Source organism: Chelon labrosus, assembly GCF_963514085.1.
Source record: "Chelon labrosus genome assembly, chromosome: 11".
NCBI lineage: Eukaryota > Metazoa > Chordata > Actinopteri > Mugiliformes > Mugilidae > Chelon > Chelon labrosus.
This window is the reverse complement of record NC_140344.1, coordinates 3223051-3245116: the sequence shown is the minus strand read 5'-3', so window position 1 is coordinate 3245116 and position 22066 is coordinate 3223051. Positions and strand designations below refer to the sequence as shown.

General features: G+C 40.4%; 2 protein-coding genes across 2 annotated transcripts in view; both read right to left on the bottom strand.

The window, feature by feature from the left end:
- Positions 1–1608: 1608 nt before the first annotated feature.
- On the bottom strand, positions 1609–7292 carry fezf1 (FEZ family zinc finger 1; the record flags this gene model as incomplete). The annotated part of the gene is made up of 4 exons (XM_084554761.1): positions 1609–1954; positions 4334–4466; positions 5206–5340; positions 6477–7292. 4 exons carry the CDS (start codon positions 7290–7292, stop codon positions 1719–1721), a joined length of 1320 nt encoding a protein of 439 aa, XP_084410887.1. The 3' UTR covers positions 1609–1718.
- A 3600-nt stretch (positions 7293–10892) lies between these two features.
- Positions 10893–22066, bottom strand: part of cadps2 (Ca++-dependent secretion activator 2) — a 184383-nt gene continuing 173209 nt past the window's right edge. The window contains exons 26-27 of the mRNA XM_084555350.1: positions 15504–15608; positions 10893–14835 (exon numbers count right to left, since the gene is read on the bottom strand). Coding sequence (XP_084411476.1) covers positions 14665–14835; positions 15504–15608 — 276 coding nt within the window. The 3' untranslated portion in view covers positions 10893–14664. The remainder of the gene's footprint in view (positions 14836–15503; positions 15609–22066) is intronic.

Below are 22066 nucleotides of genomic sequence, written 5' to 3'. Positions count from 1 at the left end.
CTCAGGGCCAGAGGGGCCAGAGGTCAGGAGTCGGGGTCATGTCTTTTTAGATCTGAAGGGCCACAACAGTGCCTGGAGGGGTCAGGAAGTGTCCTGATGGCTTTTTTTTTTCTTTGAGGGGTCAAGTTCAAGAGGAAGGGTCAAGTTCAACAGGCCTGAGAGGCAACTGGAGGAGTTGAGGATGAGGTTTCCCTTTGTGTGTCTTCTGGGTCACATCTAGGGCGGAACATCAAGGGACACATGCACAAATGTCTGTTATTTGCAGGAATTTGCTGCTTTTTTTTTTCTTTTTTGTTTGGGACTTTGTGTGTTCAGTGATGTAGACTAACATAACATGGATATTTACGGAAAGTTGCTATACTGTGATCAAATCCTATTTAATTTCATCAGGTTTGTCGTGATGTAATACTGTTTGAGCAGTACAGTTGGTTTTCCCCTGTGTGAGTCAAGGAAGGGACCAATAATAGACAATAATTGTTTGTTTTTAAACCATGGTTGATCGTCTCCAGCCTGAGAAAACTGTTCAATACTTGTTCAAAGCATTTAGAGATGGAGCAGCAAGCCTATCTTACAAACTAGTGTCACTGTCACGTTCCATGACAGGACACATCGTAGGATCCATTAATTCTGGAGCTTGACTCACTGCATATATTCAGACCCTTACTTTTTAGTGTACTTCTCCCAGTCAGCTTTAATTTAGCAGTCATTCACAAGATGACTTCTATTCTAGCAAAAATCAGAACAAAAACTTGTTTCAGCAGCATTTTTGATAAATCTCTTTCTTGAACGTTCACCGGGGTTTGTGCAAATTAAAAACGTGTTACCTCAAATTACTTAATTCTAAAAGGTTAGTTACATGATAATCAGCCATTCGGATGGAATTCCTTCTAAATGTGGGCTTATTTGACTGAGATGTGGCAAGCCTGGCTTCTGTTTCGCAACTTTAATCATAACATCCATCCATATTGTCATTTTTTGTCGCCAGTTAATTCAAGGAAACTAACTTAGCAGTTTGAAGGAGAAGATGCATTACACAGAAATGAGCGTTTTTAAGGAAATTATGTCATTTTTGTGCACTTTGCCTTAAAAAGGTTTGAATCCAAAGCTATTTGTTGCCAAAAGTATATCAAAAATAAAATATATTTATAAAAAAAAAATAAACTCCTCCATGACTCGGGTCCTTAAACCTTCCAAACATGTCCAGAAACAAACACAGGACATAACCTACTTTCTGATCATAAGAAATGAGCCTTTGGAGTTTTTCATGGGTACACAAGGGATAAATAAATGAACGACTTTACGGAAGGAAAAGAATGAAATAATTTAAGGGCACAAATGACAAAAATGACAACAAAAAAAAAACCAAATATTTTGAGCATATTAGTCAAATACTAATGGAAATTATTTGTCAGATTTGAAGATATTTAAAGATATTTAGTCTAAGTAATAAATAAATAATTAGTATTTCAGGTTTAGTTATTTGGTTCAGTTATTTTACAGCACCAATTATTAATTAATTATTAATCTGAGTGAGTGATGGTATCATTAACATTGGGGGCAGAAGTTACTATTATCTAAAAATTCTTCTCCACGACAACTGCAGGGCGTATTCTCTACATGTATGTTTAATTTCTCGTGTGTTGGGGGCAGGTGACAAGGGTCCCAGTGTATTTTTTGGTGTGCTGGGGTAAAGGGGGTAGTGTCATTATTCAGGTCTCTCAGGCCTGCGGTGGCGACTGCGCTCCGGCCGGGTCGTGCAGCTTCCGGATGTGTTTTTTCAGGTCAAAGTTTCTGCAGAAGCCCTTGCCGCAGGTGGGGCAAGTGAAGGGCTTCTTTTCGTTGTGCGTGTGCATGTGGAAGGTGAGGTTGTAGACCTGGTGGAACGCCTTGCTGCAGATGGAACACTTGAACTGCTTCTCCCCGCTGTGCGTCAGCTTGTGGTTCTTGTAGTTTCCTACCCAGGGGCGGAAGAAAAGATAACATGAAGATATTTACAGAACAGTGGCATTCTGAATTTGTCATCCTAACCCCCCAAACCTCAGTGGGATTAAAAGGAATGTAAAAATGAATGCAGTTAAAGCAAGCATGTTTTCTGGTGATGTACTTCATTTTTACTATAGCTGTCATGTAACCACAGAATATTCTTTCAGTGACATATTAATATACTGTAATACAGCAGCGGTGACACAGTGAAATGATAAATAAGTGTTCGACAACACTCAAACATTCACCACATTGACATAGAAGAAAGGACAAAATATTAGGAACACCCTTTAATATGGTACAATCCATCACAACAATATTAGTGGCCTATATTATCACCTTTCTGATTCAGGGCTGTTGTACTGGATTGCATTCAAATACATATGTTACTCAGTAGGTGCAGCTGCAAATTAATTTCCTGTTAGTTTCCTGACTGGTTGATTAGGAAACCAACCCTTGCAGCTTTAGTCTGCAGAATAATCATGAAGCAGCATCATCCTGCATACATCTATTGTTTTCTAACTCAGATTGCTGCCTTAGCTCCGTAAGGGCCCAACTAACTGTCCCAAAATGTCTCATTTCCAAAGGCTCTTCAGGTTCATCATTATTACATGCCTACAATGCAAAATACAGTAAATCACAATAAAATGATATGTTCTGACACCCAGGGTGAGAGCCTGCCAGTGAACACAGTGTTCAAAGAGATATTTCTCCTGTCTACGGCATCAAATTGTGGAACTACTGCTTTATGAAGGTGGTACACTCACACCCTACTAAAACATATGGCATAGCTACAGTGGTATCAGGCCAATTCTCAGATAATGTGAAGCAGGCTGAGAAGAGGATATCTAGATAAATATGTGTGTCCATATAAGGTCGACAGATCAAGAATATGTGCAAGCGCTAAACATTCTTCACTGAGTGTAAGTGTTATTATTAGCAGCTATCTATCAGTAAAGGAAATGGAGTTTCATGAAAAGGAGGCGCATTGTTGATGCAGTAATATAAAAGGCATCTGTAATTGTTCTGTTGGACCACAAATGTTATAGAAGGCCATTTAGATTTTATGTTCTGCATTTAACTGTTTGATTTAACAGTCAATGATTGAATTGCTGTATTGTCCCATACATGTCTGGTGTCAATAAGGCTCCAACTGTGCACCTCGGGCTGCCTGCTGTTAATATAATGGACGCTGGAAGTCAATGAATTCATCAGCGTCACCTCAGGAACTGGCTTTAAGAAAACCTTGATGGTCAACACAATCAGTTCATACACACACTACCTAATGTCCTGGCTACATAAAGGGACATAAAGGGACATAAAGGGACGGGCCATATTGAATCACCTGATGTGACAATGTAGTCCGTCAGACTAAGCATTCATTAGAGGGAACAAAAGCACCGTACGTGTTTAAATTGAAAAATGAATTTGGCGTTGCTTTTGAGGGAAAGCATCAGATTTAACCTTGTGCAGAAGACCAGCAGTATATAAAGTCAGTCCCGTCTTTACCATCTCCAGCATTAAAGCAATGTAAAGGCACCAATAATTCAGATTTTATAATAAATGCCATCAAGCTTTTACTTTTGGTACCCCAAATTAATTTCAAACGTTTCCAGACATTTACTGAAAGCATGTCTTCTACTCATGTAAAAGCACTGACAAGTTCACCATCAGATGAAAAGGTGCTACTGGACTAGGTTTGCACAGATAGGTGTGCTTTTCTGGAAGTGTAACATTTGGAATGATTTCTGAGCCGTTTGGAGTCTGTTCCGGATTATCCTCTCATATCTGAAACATCCAAACTACTTGCCCATCCCATTCACAGTCCTTGTTGTCCTTCTTTTGGATCTTTTTATTTGTCTTTCACACATAGCTTGCGTGTTCGGATGTGTGCCGGATGTGTTCATGGCTATACTATAAGTCCCTTGTGATCAGAATCACCAGTGTGGATGCTGATGCAAAGTCTTATCAGGGTCTGTGTTACTTGAGCTGTTTTTAAAAACAATTCAGAATCCAGGCTGGCAGCTATCAGCTGCTGCTAACTGGCTTTGAGCCTGAAATTTCATCACATTTCATCACTGATTCTAGCTACACTTATAACTGCTTCTAGAAATGTTTAGAGTAAGGCGTGAAAACCAGAGCATCACACATGGTGCAGCTTTAAAATGACGCAAATACAACAGCGCATTATTAGAATATCTGTCAATAAAAATGGCCTATGGGTTATCAGCGTCCTTCAGTAAATATATTTAGTACAAATAATAAAATAATAAATAGTTGTCTGCGTTCGCGAAGAGAAATATAAAAACAGAAGAATAACTATGGCTCCTTGTTTTCTTTGCTTTCTCACCTTTCTGATGAAATCCCTTTCCGCAGAACTCGCAGACGAACGGCTTGTATCCCGCGTGGATGCGCGTGTGCGTGTTCAGCGTGGAGCTCCGGTTGAAGGCTTTCCCGCACTGGTTACACTTGTGAGGTTTTTCCTAGAAAAAGAAACAAGAAAAAAAAAATCTCAAAATCCTTCTGTTATCTCCAGGAATTTCCGAAGAACCTGATGCGGGTCTTCTAAAGAGGTACTTTAACAATGGTTTCGGGATCATTTTATTATTATTTATCTTTTTTTTTCCGCTCACATTTTCTATTCACATTCGGAGTGGAAGAATTCCACTCGGAGTATGTTGGACATGTTTGCGCATTGAAGCAGTGTCCCAGGGACACCCCAGGAGGAGCTCCATCATTACAAACAGAGACACGGGAGCTCTCTGCGGCTCCACGCTCACGTGGATAGGACAGAAATGGTGTTTGGGGTAGGAAAAATATTTGCACCAAAATTATTATTACAGAAAAAAGAATAGAATTAAATTCTGAGCTCCATGTCACCGTGACATAGATTTTACTGTTGTATAGAAATAAACAACTATATGTTTAGATTTCATTCGTTGTTCGGTTCAAACTTATAGTTTAATAAATGATATAATAAAAATAAATATCTTTTAATGAGAACTAGGCCCCGCCCACCACTCAGATATTAATACATACTAGACTGCAGCCTCTTAAAGTGATTGACATGTCTTTAAACGCGCTCCGTCGGTGGTGTTTGCAAACAACCAGAAACTCGGTTTCTGGAAACTTTTCGTTTGAACCAAAGCTTAGACCTCTCTGGCTGGAAAGAGCGCTTTTAGTGTGGATGTGTCATTTCTCAGGGGAGAAGCACCGTCCTACCTGAGTGTGGATGATTTTGTGTCGGCACAGGGTGCTCGCCTGTCGGAAGCCTTTCCCGCAAACTTTGCACACGAACGGCCGCGCTCCGGTGTGCACGGGCATGTGGCGGGTCAGGTTGTAGTGCGCGTTAAACACCTGAGGAGGAGAAAAAAACACACATTAGAATCCTAAGAAATAATAATAATGATGATAATAATAATAATAATAATAATAATAATAACGTCATACCAGTGAGGAGAAAAACGTTAATTTTATATATTCATATTATATTTCTAATACATATATTGGCTAGTTTTGGACATCGAGCTTAATAATAATAATAATAATAATAATAATAATAATAATAATAATAATAATAATAATAATAATAATAATGATGATAATAATAATAATGTTTTAGCCTGTCTACGTAGGAACAGAAACGCATATCATAAAGCATATCAAGCCGCTTTAGTGGTCAGTTTAATGGTTTATTAGGAGGAAAGAGACAAAAAAAGAAAAGAAAAGAAAAGAAGAAAGAAAGGCCTTTATTTATCAGATGGGACTAATTAAATGTTAAACTGTCGGGGGTCTATCACTGGACTTTGAATTAACTGAATGAGTTGTTTAGACATGTCAAGCTACGCAACACAATGCGCACTTGTAAATCAAATCATTTCCTGAACAACCCAACAACAGGCCATGCAGAGAGGTTGGCCGTTTTCAAAAAAATACTGAATCGCAGTTTAACGTAATTTAGAGAAATGGAGAGTGCTCGGTTTGTTTCAGGTGGTCACATTTGATCTGTGATGTTTCCACAGTGATTTACTGCAGACAGCTCTTCACGCGTCAGAGAGGAGCGACGGGCCCACACACACACACGACAGAGCTCACACAGACAGCCCCAAATAAAAACTAAACTCATCTGAGTCTAAATGTTCACTCATTCTGATAAAGGCTAAATTACTCTATTACTATTATTTTCCAGGTTTGATTTTAGGTAGACGATGATTTGTCAATAAAACACTGTGGTGCGTTGAAATTAGGTTAAACCATTAAAAGAGTAATGACAACAAATCAGCACGTTTTTTTTGTTTCGTTTTTTCAGTGGTATGCTCAGATTTTTTTAACTACACTTTCTGAAAACTGACGTAATTTCTAATATATATACAGTACATATATATTCGGATATCGGTGGTCCTACTTTTATTTTCATTTGTAATGTGATTTGGTTCAGTTTCCGCGGTAGGGCTGAAATAAATATAAATAAACCATCCGTGCAGGACGCTCACCTTCCCGCAGACCTCACAGGTGAAAACTTTGGGCTTGGTGCCGGGACAGGAGCCGCTGAGCCGAGCGGCCGCCGCCGCCGCCGCGGAGCCCTTGAAGATCTTGTCAGTGAGGATCTGGTCCCGCTCCTTCATGTAGTGCTGGATCTGGCTCTGAGACAGTTCCTTGAAGGCCTGCACGCCGGACACCGGGTACCGTTCTCCGGCCGACTGTAGGCCCGGCTTGCTCTTCTCCGCCATGAAGGCTTTATGCCGGGCGGTGAGCAGGTAGGAGGCCATCGGGTGTAGGTTGACCAGGCCGGCCGGCGGGGGACATGCGCCGCTGTCCCCGCTGCAGTTCAGGTAGCACACGGTGCCCATGGTGGGGAAGGAGGACTGGTTCACCACCCGGGGTCTGAAGAGTTTGTATTGGCCGGAGACCTGGCTCACACTAGGGTCCTCTTGTTGGTTCTTATAGTTCAACCCAAAGCCCAGAAATTCTGCGGGAGCAGGGAGAGACGACGCATCTAAGTGACCCGGATCCAGACCGGTGATGCTGAGCCGGTGGCCCGACTCGTACCCGAGCGGCACCAGAGGGATCATGCAATGCAGTGAAGAAGGACACACATCGGGTTTCCCCACGGGAGAGGACTGGAACCAGCTGGGGAGCGGTATCGACTTGGGCTCGGGTGTCCTGGCCATAATCCGGTCGATGGAGAAAGCGAGAGGCTTGCTGCTGCTGCCGCTGGAGGTGAGCATGTCTGAGCCCACGGGCTGGCTCCCAGAAGCCGGGGGGGAGCCGTGGATCCCCGCTGGGCGGCGGAGAGGACCGTCCATCATTCTCGCATCAACCGCGCCGCGACAACAACAACTACAAGTTGATGGAGAGAAGCCGGGGGTCGGTGCTGCTTCTCACTGGCCCACAGGAAAGGGCATCATCTGCCGGGGAACCCCCCCCCCCCCCTCCAAATCACCTGCCCCGTGTCCCCGGTTATTGACGACAATCAGGGCGGACGCGGCTCGCTCGATAACGGCGTGCGGAGAGCCGAGACCTTGCTGATCGTTAAGTCCAGGAAGGAGAGAGGAAAAGTATGTAATTTGTTCAATTCTCCTCCCTCGATTCTCTGCGCTTGTCGCCGCTGGAAGAGGAGGAGGTTGTTCTTTACTTGGCAGGACTCCTGCTCAACTGGAAGGTACTTGGTAAATCCCAGGTCCCCTTGTGGCTTTGCGTGACATCATTTTTTTTTTTTTTTTTTTTTTTTTAAATCGTAATAAGCCAGGCGCGCAGTGGCCGCGGGGTCTGGAGCTGTCAGAGTTTTAGATCAGATTTGGACGCGTCTTCGACTCTCGAAACCCAGCCCCTTTACGCACGGTTCAGAGAAGACACGGAGCTGTCATGTGGGTGAACTTAAACCAGACAACGGATCGAGATATTGAGCAGAAAGGGGATTTCAAGTCATCGATGCCAGTCTGGGCGGGCTTCTTGTCTTTGAATCACAAACTTTGACTCAAGAGCTTTTCCTTTTACGCACCAGATTTTTTATTCTTTTTAATGCCAAAACGGGTGAGCGGGAAAGCAGCCTCTTCTAGATAGACTGATTGCGATCTGCTAAAGAACCAAGGAGAGGAACAAAACACCTGCGCTCTCTCCTCTTAAATCCAGTCTTTTTTTTTTTCCACCCCACAGCCACCCAAACGTGAACGCCTCTTTTACGCACAGAGCGCAGACACAGCGGGCCGGAACGCAAATTCCACAAGATGGCTCAGCGGAGCTAAAGGTGTACAAACCAGCAACATTACATCCATCCTGGAGTGGTGGAAGACGAGAGTGAGCGGGTTCAAAGATGACTGAGATGAATTTGCCTTTCGAGAGTTTGAACAAAAGAAATAAAGGTGACCGCAGAGGGCCCGCAGGGCCACACTAAACACGGCCACATTCAGGAAAGAAAATATTTATTCGATTTTTATTCGTGTTGGTGGTCTCAACCTGATGACTTTCAAATTAGTTACACATCAAATAGGTGGAGGCTTAAAGTTTAGAAGTAAGAACTCAGTAGCGCTGTTTTGAAAAGTAGCTCCAGTAAAGATGATTATTATTCAGGCAGTATTTCTCTGACACCACAGGGACGTTAAGGTGAAAGGAATGAAGTTTTAATTTAGATCATTAGGGGCTTTTTAAGAGATGCTGGTTTCAGGCGTCAGAGGTCACAGAGACTCAACAACTAATAAATATTCTTTTTCTATTAAAACCACTCTGATGCTGAAGGCTGAAACATCCTCACCTTTACAAGCAGGAGATTTAACCGAACGTTCTGTGACACGCGTACATGTTCCTTACCAAGCCTTACCGTCGTGGCTGCACATTTATTCCATCCAGCTGGCTTATTTGTGTTCCAGTCATGCTTTCACGTTAAATCTTTGTTCTTCATTTTAGTACCTTTTTTTTTTTTTTTTTTTTGTTTAATTATTATTTTTATTTTTACCTCTTCGTGTTATTTGTTCCGGTCCAATAGAAGGACACGGGTTTCAGTTGAATGAATAATAATAAAGATATCAAACTTTTCTATTTAGAATATATATTATTGTATTGTATATATCCAGAATTATTGTGTTATTGCACGTTAATAAAAAAAAATATAGAAATTAGCAACTACAGTGTTGTCAGAACAATTTATTAAATGTGCTGCTTCTAAATTCTGAGTTATTATTATTACTAATTTATAATAATAATAATAATAATAATAATACAATGCAATATCAGTGAGAAGAAAAATTAGAATAATAATAAATATTCAGGCTATATTTTTTTGATATAATTTTAGCCATCAATTTCAATAATAATAATAATAATAATAATAATAATAATAATAATAATAAGAAGAAGAAGAAGAAGAAGAAGAAGAAGGTGATTTTATTATAATGAATAATGAAACAAACACACCACAGGCCGATACTGAATCATAAGATGTGTAAAGATTGCTTTCCATATGATTCGCCCTATTATTATTATTATTATTATTATTATCATCATCATCATCATTATCGTTGATCATGTGGACAAGCTGCTCGTCTTGACACGCAGATGCAGTTCCACTGTTAACGCTTCCATGTCACGGCTTTGCTCTGCATCTGTCTTTGGCCTTTCACCAGTGGTGGTTCCTGAAACGAACTGAACTGATCAACAATAAAAATGGATATTTGTAGCCTTACTAGCAGAATTAATATGAACGAAAATGAATTCTGTTACTTACTCCGTGTCAGTGCTATACTTAATAATTACAAATACATGTGTGGCTCCTCTATATTTTACTGTAGCAGTAGACAGTGAAATTAAGTTTGACTTTGTTTTATTCAATATCTTACAGTTGATATTTTGATCTTTATTAGGCAACATCACATATTAAAAAAAAATTTGATTGACTTAATATAATAATAAGAACATTTTAGTGACTGTAATCCAGAAAGACACAAGACATACATAATAATAACACTAAGAGACACTGTTATATTATGTAGTTGTCCTCTATTGTGAGTCAGTCAGGTTGCAGGAGCGAGGCAACTAAGACGGAAAGAGGTTTAATGTTATGAAAGAAAAATAAAAGGACAACCATAGGACAGTTTCCATTGGTCAGAAAGGAGTGCAAGAACTGAAACTGGTTCTTAGAAATGTCCAACATTAAATTACGTGATTTTTAGAAAATTTTCAAACTAAGTCAAAGACATTTCAAATCAAAAAGAATCTAATGCTTGTATGAAAAACAAGAGAGGGAAATCCAGAGGTGAAGATACACACCGTATATACCCAGCTGGAAACCCTCTACACCGACTCCACCACTGGAACATCCACGGGATATGTACATCTGACCTCAAAAGCTTTCATTTCTGGATTTAAATGTTCTTACAGTGCATTCATAGGACAAAGCTCATACAAGACACCACAGGAAGAGCAGTCCAGAAATGACAGAACATGTTTGAACAAGGAGGCCTTTACAAACCTGACCTGTGACAAACAATCTAAAAGCCATTCTATTTCAAACTACTGATCCATAGGAAAAGACAACAGAGCAGAAATCTCTTCATTATTATCTTGACATTTTACAATCTTAAAATAGTGATTCTACTATAAATTATATTAGAATTAAATATGAATTAAAAAGTGAGTTTGAATGTATTTGATACTAATTTAAACTTCAACTAGAATTTAGATTGCCAGTAACAGACTCCAGAAAAGCAACAGCATTAATCTGCTGATAAAAAGACTTTATGCTTTCCACTAGATGTTGAACACACTGGGGTTTTGCTTCCATTCAGCCACAAGAGACATTACTGCGCTCCAACACCGGTGGTGCGATAAGTTCTGTCTCACAGTCGGTGTTCCAGATCATCCAAAATGCGTTGGATGGGGCCGAGACTGAGGTCAGGGCTCTGTGGATAGTTCTCCAAAAAAACATGGAGCTGGCTTTGTGCACGGAGGTCTTATGAAATATTTGGCAACACTGTAATACATGTCTCTTTAGAGCAAGAGAGGAAAATGAATTTATTTGGTTAATCAAATGATAGATGCTTTCAGTTTTTGTCTGATTTCAGAAACAAATGTTCACCCTGACTTGGGGAGCAAATAGAGTGAAATGAAAGTACGAGACAGAAACACCAGTCCTTTAAAAACACTTTTAATAGAGACACTTATTTAAGACACCTGAACAAAACAGGTGCACAGTAAGACAATATAAATATACTTCTTCATATAGATTTTTGTCCTTTAGTTTTTGGCCTTGAACTCCACTGACACAAACCGGATCAGACACTTAAAACAAACGGCAGGTTGTTGCACACAGTCAGCCTACACTGAATTTACAGGTAAAACTTTTTTATTTTCTCAACAACGACACGCAAAGAGACGCTACCGAGTGAATGAACAGCAGCAATGACAGGCTTCGTCTGCTCACTGTTCACCAGGCTAAACACATTAATCAGATAAAAAACAAATTCGTGATCTCTCATGATGCTGTCAAAAAGAAAAGTCCAGGCTTTCTCAGTTTGTTGGCACGTTTCTAAGACTTTGATCGATGCTGGATATGATGCACATCAGGATGTAGGACCGTATCACTCTACAGCTCAATATTCTTTACAACAGTAAATATCACAATGAACAGAGATGACAGCAAAACTACAACTACATCAGTGTGTAGTCATGTTTCTGAACAGCTATTCCCTAATCTCAAAGTTGAAAAGGAACATTTCTTGTGTGGACCCGTGTGGACTGTAGAACCCAGAAACCTGCTTCAATGGCATTTCATTTTACAGTGGACAACCAGCATAGGAATGTGTTCTATTTTTCTGTTCTCTTAACCACCTGAGGAGACCTGTTGAGTAGCTGTGGGGATATTTTGAACTACAGAAGGTTCAGATTCAGAAACTAAAGCGGCGTGGAAACATTTCATTAGTTTGGAGTTGTAGTAGTTCGTCTGAAGATGTGAACATCACGCTTGAAGGTAATTCATATAGCTCTGGAGCTGGAAGCTCACGTGTATGGATGATTCTTGAAACAATGCTTTTGTTCATTACAGGTGAATGTGAAGTGGATATTATTATTATTTTGTAAATGTGGAAGATAAACGTCTGGTTTATCACAACCTTTTCACAAAAGATTTCTGCACGTTTGACCATCATGTCACAATAACATTCAAATGTAGTGTAAAAGAAGTCTAGCTCTAGATACATGACATGATCAGGCAGGTTGGAATCAAATACACACGTTAAACTGATTTAGAAGGGGAAAAGGAGAACGGTAAAAGAAGGAACCATTACAGGCATTTAAGGTGTTCTCGCTCCAAATACTATGCCTTAAATACAGTAGCTGAGGATAAACTGGTTAGACCACAGAGCAAAAATTTAGACTCAGTCATAGAAATGTTGGCACGAGACAGAATTGTATTGGTTGAAAAGACATAGAGGCATGGGGACGGATAGCTGAAGCTGCATTATCTCCTAAAAACACATCACTACATACATGTTGGGCCTACAGTGTGGACAGAGATTACCCATGGGGACTGATTAAAAAAAAAAAAACGGATTAGTTCCTTGTGCTTTATCTCTATAAATCCTTAAAACCTTAATGGGCCAGGCAGTGGTGATTCTGTGCAGATGCGCTGTCCAAGATGCAGCTCAATAGCAAGTTATTTAAAAACTAATGTTCCTACAACTTACAGTCGTTTTCATGGTCCCCAGAGGATAAACTCTTTACATCTGAATGATCCCATGACCTTTCCTCTAGCATGATTTTCAGTAAAGTTCAAGGTAAGACTTGAATAACAGCCAAATCATCATCATGATGATACTGTCGTCCACCAAGTCCTCAAGCAACAAAACACTGCCTTCAGAAATGACCAGTACCAGTTCTTTCTGAACAGCCACTTCTACAGTTTATGTTTGATTCAGCTTCAAACAATTAAAGCTCCTTTGTTAAGGTTAGAGAAACATCGTGGACAGGTTTAAAAGGATGTGAATTGTTGGTCATCATTTGTTTCAAACGGTCAAGGATCTAGAGAGCCAAAGTCAGATGCTTTGTTAATCCAATTATCCACCACTGCTACTACGGGAGGGTCTGAGGTGCTATAACAATGTCACACCTGTGGCATTATTTGCACGACCGCAAGTTGTTAGGGTGTTAGGAGCATGAAATGTCATTTTATGTGTTTAAACAAATAATCAGTTCTGATGCTTTACTGGTAATGAGAACCACCATGGGTTGTAATGAGTCCTGCAGCATCCTGGGGTTTCTATAAGGCCTGGAAAGATGTATCCAGGTTGATACGTAAACTTTGATTACAACAGTATAAATCTGTCAATTCAAAACCCTTTCTCAAATAAAAATAAGCCCATTTAGTTTATTTAGCTGCTGTTACTGTCAAGATAATGAATAAACGACAGCAGTGTTGCTCAGACTCTGGGGTTCAGAGCACTTGGAACATTGAGCTACAGCCGTGGGTGAAAACATAACAGAAAGGAGCCGCTATCGCTGAGCTCCACTGTACAAAGTGACATCAATCAGAGTATGGCTGCATGTGGAGGAGGGCGGGGCCGACTGTCCTGCAGGTGACACAGAAGCACAAGGTTTATCTTGGCACCATACAGTCAGGTTTAGACGCCTCGCCTCACCACGACTTACTGTTGGTTGTACATTCTGACTCAAGTTTGTGTATGTATGTATGTATCACTGGAGTGTGGCTGTTACATGTTGTGTGAAAGTGTCACTAAGTGAGTGTTCCTCCACATCTGATCAGGACCTTCGTGTTATTCCTTACAGCACATGTACAGCTGTAACAGGGTTCTTACAGGGTTGTCATGTCAACATTTTAAATCTTACATTTCTTGGTATTCATTTGAATAAAATGTATAAATAAAAGAAGTAGTTTCTGTACCGCAGCAGTGACAAAAAAAAGAACATTTATTCATCATCCCCTACTGGTAACACGCTGGTAACAGGTGTCATTCTAGCTTTTGCTGAGCGTTAGCTTTCAAGATAACATTAAACTAACCTTGAATGCACCGTAGAGATGTAGTGAGTGTGTATGAGTATGACTAAATGAAGTTAAATTTACTTCAAGACCCTGTCCTGTTTTTTGTCTCTCTCCAGTCTCAATATTAAATAAAATGTAGTTTTGCTTAAGTTCAAATGTTCCTGTCTTGAAGTAGAGGACATCTGCAGACGACACTGAACTAAGAAGATTTGGTTTGCTACCAAACATTAACATTACCTCTCTGTTCTGATGATCAGGCAGGACAGCTCGTTGTCTAGCTGTTTCTGTTAATCTGAATTTAGTTGTATGGTCTGAGTTTGAATTTTTATTTATTAAGGCTGAGTGGAGTCCAGTACTGGAAAGGCATCCAAAGGACACATGCTGCTACATTGTTGGTTTAATCATTTACTCTAATCATACTAATAAATTAGGAGTGGAGTCCAGTAGAAGAAATGCATCCACAATAACCAGCTAATGTTAGCATGACTTGTCTATTTGACTCGGGTAGATTTCAGCAGCAGCAATCTAGTTTTCATTTTCAGCAATCCTTTATTAAAATATGTGTAACTGTTTAGAACAAACTACTTAACAGAAGGTCCTGATCTCCAGAGGATACCAATCAAGTAGCTAGAGGGTGTGTGAAGGCAGATGTGTGTGTGTGTGTGTGTGTGTGTGTGTGTGTCTGTGTGTGTTTAGTCATCCTCCTCATCACTGTCTCTCATGCTGATGCCCTGAAGGCCATCGCCCGCCTTGACGGCCACTGTGGCTTCTTCCATTGTCAGCCTGTTGTAGATGGTCTCGTAGCTCTTGTTGTTCAGCGTGCCATCCAGGACACCTTGCAGCCTGAAGTCACGGTAGGTCTTCTGTTGAGGTACAAGGATAGCACATAGGTAAAATGAGAAGTAAAGGGAGAAACGGAGAGCATCTCAGGAATGTGGAAAGCAGGAGGAGATGAATGCAACACGCAGTTTGAAAGGACAAAAGCGGGAAGATTGAGGCTCAAGGACGCGTGGAGTCTTTTATGTGTCTGGGAAGGCAGACTGAGGCGTCTGAGGGGTTTTTACCTTCAGTCAGGAGCTATTATCAGTTCTTGTCCTGTTGCTTTCAGGTTAAACTCGGTATATTAGCAAACTATGAAAAGACAAAAGCAGTGGGGAGCAGCAAAACACAGTTGAGCAGTTTTCTTCCTCTTGTTTTGCCGTCTCTTCACACCGCTGCTTTCAAGGACACTTCAGTGTGGTTTGATTTGTCTTTTTTTTGACAGTTCAGACTGTTTTCACATGAGCAAGTCACAATTTAAGATGTTTCTTTAATTCAGTGTAGCAAGTCTCAGGCTCATACACGGTTCACTGCCAATCTTTTCAACAACAAAGAAGACTTTGCAGCAAGCAGGAAAGAGTAAGAGTCACTCTTACTGACAGGCAGTCGTTTTTTTCCTTTTTTTTGCGGAGGGGAAGAATCAGCATCTCAACATGGAATCCATTTTTTGATCCAGGTTACCATCTTTGTTAAATATTTTACATTTGTTTACCTTCACGATCTTTATGAGTGTTTTCAGCTGGTACATGTGGAGCTGCAGGTCCAGTCTGTCAGTCAGCCAAACACACACCGCCTTCATAGAGCCAGTGTACCATTGCTGCAAGAAGCAGAGACAAACAAAAATAGACAGGAAAAGGTTTAAGTTATTAGTCAGTTGCAAAAATCAATTGGACTTATATTTATGACTCAGTTTACTCTTGTAGTGATGTATTTCAGGAACTAACTAACTGCTGAAGACTAACTGCTAGCGGCAGTTAGCCCAGTAATAGCAACACTGCAGCCATTCCCTCCAATATGGTAGTGTTCGGATTTGAACTGATGTTTATTTAGTGGACTTCTAGGATTCAAGGGAAATGGTGTTTGTCAAAGGCTGCTAAAAATACAAAAACGAATAAACAATTAGTTTCTTCAAACTACCCAAATCGAGCCACAAGACACTGAGTGTTTCAGGGTTGTGGTTTTAGTTTCATAGTTCTGAATGCGCTGGGAGAGAGTCTATGTCCTGTAGGAACCTGTCATTTTTGTAAGTATGCGCGCAAGTAATTGTTGAATGTATGGTAGGCTTGACAATGAAAAAAAATAACCAAAAATCTTGTGCTTTTACAGTGTAGCCTTAAAAAAATCAAAAACAAAATGTAAAGCCCTGCATACCAGATTTTCTAGTGCAGATGATGTGACCTTAGACTGTCAGAGCACCATTCCACCGAAAGCATCCTCAAGCACATTTGGAGGGAAGAAACCACAAACGAACAGCCAGAGAAGCATCCTTAAACTCAATTTTACTTTCTTCTTTTCACAGGCTGAAATATACTTGAAAAGACAATATATAAAATCCATACTATGTTAATGTAGTAATGACTGCCTTCTGAAGGCTGGTACAAGGTTGGTTTATGTCATTCCAGTGGGCTCGCCTTCAGAGGAGCTCAGATGACAGCCGTTTGCTTGCTGACAACTTCTGAAACGCCTCGCTTCAGTCCAAGCAGCGACACTACAACACAAGGTCAAAGGGTGCTTTGAAATTTAAAGGGAGAGAAAACACCAGGCTCCATCTTTATAATTTTCGTTAAACAATCTTCCTTCATGCCTTCAGCCACCAGGGCACAGCTGCAGAGAAATCAAATGCACCTTTTCACACCTGAACAATGATCCTCACTTACAGCAGCATTCAAAATGTTGCTGGTAAAACGCGACATAGTAATGACCTGTAATATTCAGATCTCCTCTGAGAGCTGTTAGCAGACTTAATTTTACACAATGACAAGAACTGTAATTACCTTCCAATTTATGAGAGGAAAACAGTCAAAAGGTTATTCCATGCACTCGACAAAAGCCAAAACACATCTATAATCATTCAGAGGTCATGCAAATATTTGATTCCAGCTATTTGAGAGCAGTCTCTGACCTCCTTCACACAAGCTCCTAAATATACCAAAGCGATGAAGCAGTTTTTCTTTTAGTCTAAGTAGTTTAGCCTCAACTAAATGCAAGAAAAGTAACTTATAAAAGGGAGTCCAAGTTCAATCACAGCTCCTGATTTGATTTATTTTCTGTCCATAGTGAATAAAGACATTTGCTTTCTTAAAAAGTCATGCCTTGTGATCTTAAAGTCAGCAGGCGATCAGAAATGGTTTTTGTAAACATCTTCAGAACAGAATCTACCGTCCAACATTTTACATCGTAACAGTGTGTTTGCCTAATTCAGTCTGCCTTCTTAAAAACACAACAGTCATCATCATCAGGAAGCTACTGCAGGTGATAGGTGAAATCACGTTGCAATTACATTTCTGATTTAGTTTCTTTGCGTTGTTGATCATATTGACATGTAATTTTACATCTGACACTATTACACGCCAAGTGTTTCTGAATGTTTGCTTGAATGAATGAATGAATGCTTGTGGAGTGTTTTTTTCTTTCTGCCTCCCCCATACTACAGCAGATGTATGCAAGCGCTCCTGATGCCAATTACTTGTCAAGGAAAGGGACCATAAAGGCAGACAGGGGCCACTGCCATTTGTTAGCAATGAGCTGCCGGTGTTTGATGCTGAGCTCCACTGATAGTAATTTTATTTAAAGCACTGAAAGTAAACATGACACTGTTCTTTTTTCAGTTTCTTTTCTTTTTCTTGCTACACAAACGCACCACAACATCATCTTTTTCACTTATAATAGTAACCTCGCACTGCCAGACTCAGTACCTATCAAAATTTCGGGTCTGGTAACCATTAGGATTTCATTATGGTTTCAACCGTTATGAAGAAAAAATACTTCTACACACAATTGGATAATCCAATTACCAATCAGAGGCATTTTTGTGGAAACAAATTCAATTCTGTGGTGCCCATATGATGTGTATGACTACATCTCTGTTACTCTTATGTCCATCACCACATAAAGCCAGCCCAAGCAAAGCACATCATAGCCGGCGCACAATCAGTTCCCAACAGAGTGTCTCCAGACCAACTTTGCGGCACACAAATTTGAGGTGGGGAAGTTGGCCTGCCCTGATAGGAAGAATTTTAAAATCTGAGTGAGAGAGGTGGTATTATCCCTTTAATGTGGGGTGATGATTTTCTGGGAGGGACAGAAACATGGCGGCATCAAAGCAATGAATGGCTCCAACAAGTGTTTGAAAATATGAAAAAAGAAAAATGTGGGTTCATCCCAAACCACTTAGGTCCTTCTGGCAGAGTTGATGCACCACGGCAGGCAGAAACATTTTGCAGATGTCAAAGGTGTTTTTGCGGCATCTAAAAGCAAATGTACCTAACTTTTAAAAGTACAGGGCTTAAGTTGTAGCACACAGTGTAACTCACTGGATCAATGAGCTGAAGCAGGAACTCGTGTGCCTTTAATTCAGTTTGTGTCACCGCCGGCAGAAAATATGCATCTATTCCTGCCTACTTGTGTCTTAATGCTAACTATCATCGTACTGGCCTAATGTATCATGCTATACATTTCTCATATTCCCTCCATTATTTTCTCTTCTTCTCTCTCTGAATTTTTATTGTATGGTGATCATCTTGCGTCAGTGCTCGGTTCCTCCATGGTATCTTTTGATTTTATCTCATCTCCTTGTCAGGTCAGTGGAGCCTTTATTTGAATCTCTGCGAGGCGAGCTCCCTCAGAGCGGCTAATCAGCTGCCTGCTGGTTACCTCGCGAGCCACGTTAACTGTTGTGGAAATTGAGAATGAAGATGCCCCTTAACTGAGCTGATTAGAGGACGAGAATGAAAACAGATGGAGGGGATATGCGGGGGAGGGGCGTGGCTGCATTAGTTCTGTCAGAAACAATAACGACATGATGGGGGGGTGTAGTCATGTAATTTAAACATCTAACACATACTCCATTTTGGCACTGATTTTTTTTTTTTTCCAAGTCCTACAATTACGTCTTAAGATGGTATATTCTTATATAAAAGAGCTACTGTATCTTAATGAAGTTTTCAATTCTAGCGACAAGATCAAGATGCAGCCTCTATTGAAGACGCCTATTTATTTTTTGGGAATATTTATAAAACTGTAACAGTTAAAATGACTCAGTCTTTTGGTCTGTGATAATGAAAAAGTTACTTACTGAGTCCTAAAATTATATTTTATCAAAAGGAATACCAGAAGGATGCCATTGTTCACATTAGTTTTTTTCTCCAAGACACAGCATTCGTTTTTGTTTTAAGACGCTGACAAAAATTTTGAGAAAATCCTGAATGGGAACACGAACTGCAATATGAAACAGATGCACAGATGTAAACGGTGATAAAACACAACATGTTTTTTTGTGTTTGCTTAAAAAAATGTATAGTCTTAATGTGAGATTAAATGACTTCTGTTAAGACATTTACATGAGTTTTTTTCTTTCTCTCTCATGCAGCCTCGTCCTTGCGTCGTCAACACGACTGAGGTCTTAATGTCAAGAGGATGGAGCTGTGTGTGGGTGTACGTATGTGTGTGAGGGCATGTATTACACCCCTCATCCACAAAAAGATGCTCAGTGGTGAGGACCTGTACACAAACAGATGGTACATGTAGTGCATGGAAGCACGCAGTGTTTACAGAAGCATGTTTACGGCCCACGTCTTTGAGCTCTTGACGCTTTAACAGTCTCTTTCCTCTTTACATCCATCAATGCTGACAAACCTTGTTTTTAAAGAAAAGACGTTGTAAATGAATTTGACTTTGACTCGCTCAGAGTCACGTAAACAAGACAATTGCATACCCCTTATGCTCCTGGCAGGAGGCCTGATGCTGCGGTCGAACTCGGGATTGCTTTCTTTGTTACACACAAAACGTGTGTGTGTGTGTGTGCGTGTGATATACATGTTGAAGGGCTGAGTGGAGACACTTCGAGGCCCGGCATCACCTCCTCCTCGGTGCATGACTGGGAGCTTCTGAGCTTCATTAGACTCATTCTCCTCCACCCCCCTCCTCTGAACACACACACACAGACACAAATCAGCACAGCGCAGCTCGGCTCAGCCACAACACTCTGAACCCTCAGAGGAGGCGGTGGGTGGCAGAAATCCATCGCTCGGCTTCGTGCTGCTAATGTGTATGAAGGTCTGAGCCGCCATGTCTGGGCTACTGCATTGACTCACGATGGCAAGCTGAAGCGTGTTTGACAACTCACAGCTAAAATATTCTTATAAATCAGAATCCTGCAGGTGGGGCAGTCGGTGAAGAAAACGGACAGCGTGGGATGGAGAAATGGTTAGATGGATGTAAAGGCGGAGGTGTGGAAGGGTTTTCAGCTCCAGCAGAGCGAGCCAAAAGCTCTAGGTGTTTCCTAAGTGATAAACAGGTCAACAGAAGCAGTCAGTGTTTTCAGCCTCTAAGCGACCTGCTGCTGCTCTGAAACTGGAGAATCAAATACTATACACACCTGACTGGGAGCTCCATTTATAGGAGACTTTATAGGCATTTACTGGATCATTTATAAAAAGATCACAGCAGATGAAAATGTCACAAAGAGATTGTAACCTTCCTCAGATTAATACATGAAACAAACTTAAATGGTTAAATAGAAATTGGGGAACTAAACTGTTGAGTGTGTTGAAATATATACAGGGCAGACATAATTCACTCGTACGCAAGATGTTGCTCATCAGGAAAGTAGTCAGATAGCCCAGATAGTCAGATAGCTCATTTCAGTGTTTCAACTGTCTTATAGCAATTTGATGTCTTCCCACTCGCTCCTTTTTTGTGTCCCAGTTTTTGCCTAAATGTCCTGAGCAGGGGATGACCTTCATTTTATACATACAGTCGTAAGTGTATTGGTTTGCAGTCTGCATTCTGCAAAAATGACCAACTCACTTTAAGCATAACAATGTCAGACAATAAACATATGGTGGGAGACATCTCCCTCTGCCTGGGACTGCTATTTCAGTGACACAAAAACTGGGAACCAACTTAAATTGCCAAGCTTTGTTTAACCTCCCGGTTATGACCAACCAACACAACCAGTTTTTTTCATGCTAACACCTGACCGAGCTTGAGGTATGGCATGTAGCAAATCTTTCCTGGTACACTAATGAAATCCCCAATCAATCAAACGCATTAAGACAAAGAAAGGCGTCATTTCAATGTCTGCGTTAAAGTATCATGATGTATTGGATCAACTTAATAAACAGCTAAAGTTAGAGGGATTGGCTTTTAGATAAACTTTATCACTCTTCACCTTATTGTTTTTTTCATGGCTCTACAGGGAAGAAAGAGCTTTGAAAAGAAGGAAATAGACTGTTGAGAGGGAGAATGAAGACCGCTGGGAGCCAGAGTGAAGAGACAGAGGAAATAACAGAGGTAAAGAATGTGACCAGGGAATACAAAAAGTGACACAAACAACACTGTGTAACTACATATGTGGGCAAAAGGCTGATTCAAATACCAAAGGTGCCAACATGGTAAAACTACTAACCATGTTGTATTAAAACATTGTAATTAAGTAAACATGTTGGAGCTTCTTCATTTATGTCAATAAAAAATAAAAAATATGATTTCTGACCCTTAGAAGACACAGTTGTAAAAAGCATTCCCCTTTAGTGTATTTACTATGACACAACACAGCTGAGATCTTGTCGATGTCAAAGCTCAGCTCTAATTTTAAATACTTGCATTGAACTAAAGTGTACAGATCCTTTCTTTTTTTCCATACGGATTAAATATGCTGATGATTATTTTTTACTTTTTTGTCAAAAAAATAAGTTGTTACGTTTGCTTGAAGTAGTTTTTTACTGTTTCCAAAAACAGTTCATGTGCCTGGAAGGAGACAGAGAATCCTTTTTTTTTTTTTTCAAATAAGTTTAGTCTGGCAAACATTTAAGTCACATGGCTTCTAGAGAATAAGAAAAAGATATGCTATCTCTTGCTGCACTCATTAGAATCATTGCGTTGGTCTCTGATGATGTGCAAAAAGCACAACACATGGTCAAGACTAGCTGGAAAGTACTGATTTACTTTCTTCTTCTTCTTTGAGGTTTTGTTTTGTTAACAGTTTGCAACGTCTACTTCCTGTACTGTGTTCATTACAGCTACACAACATTTGTATGGCTATTGTTGGTTTTG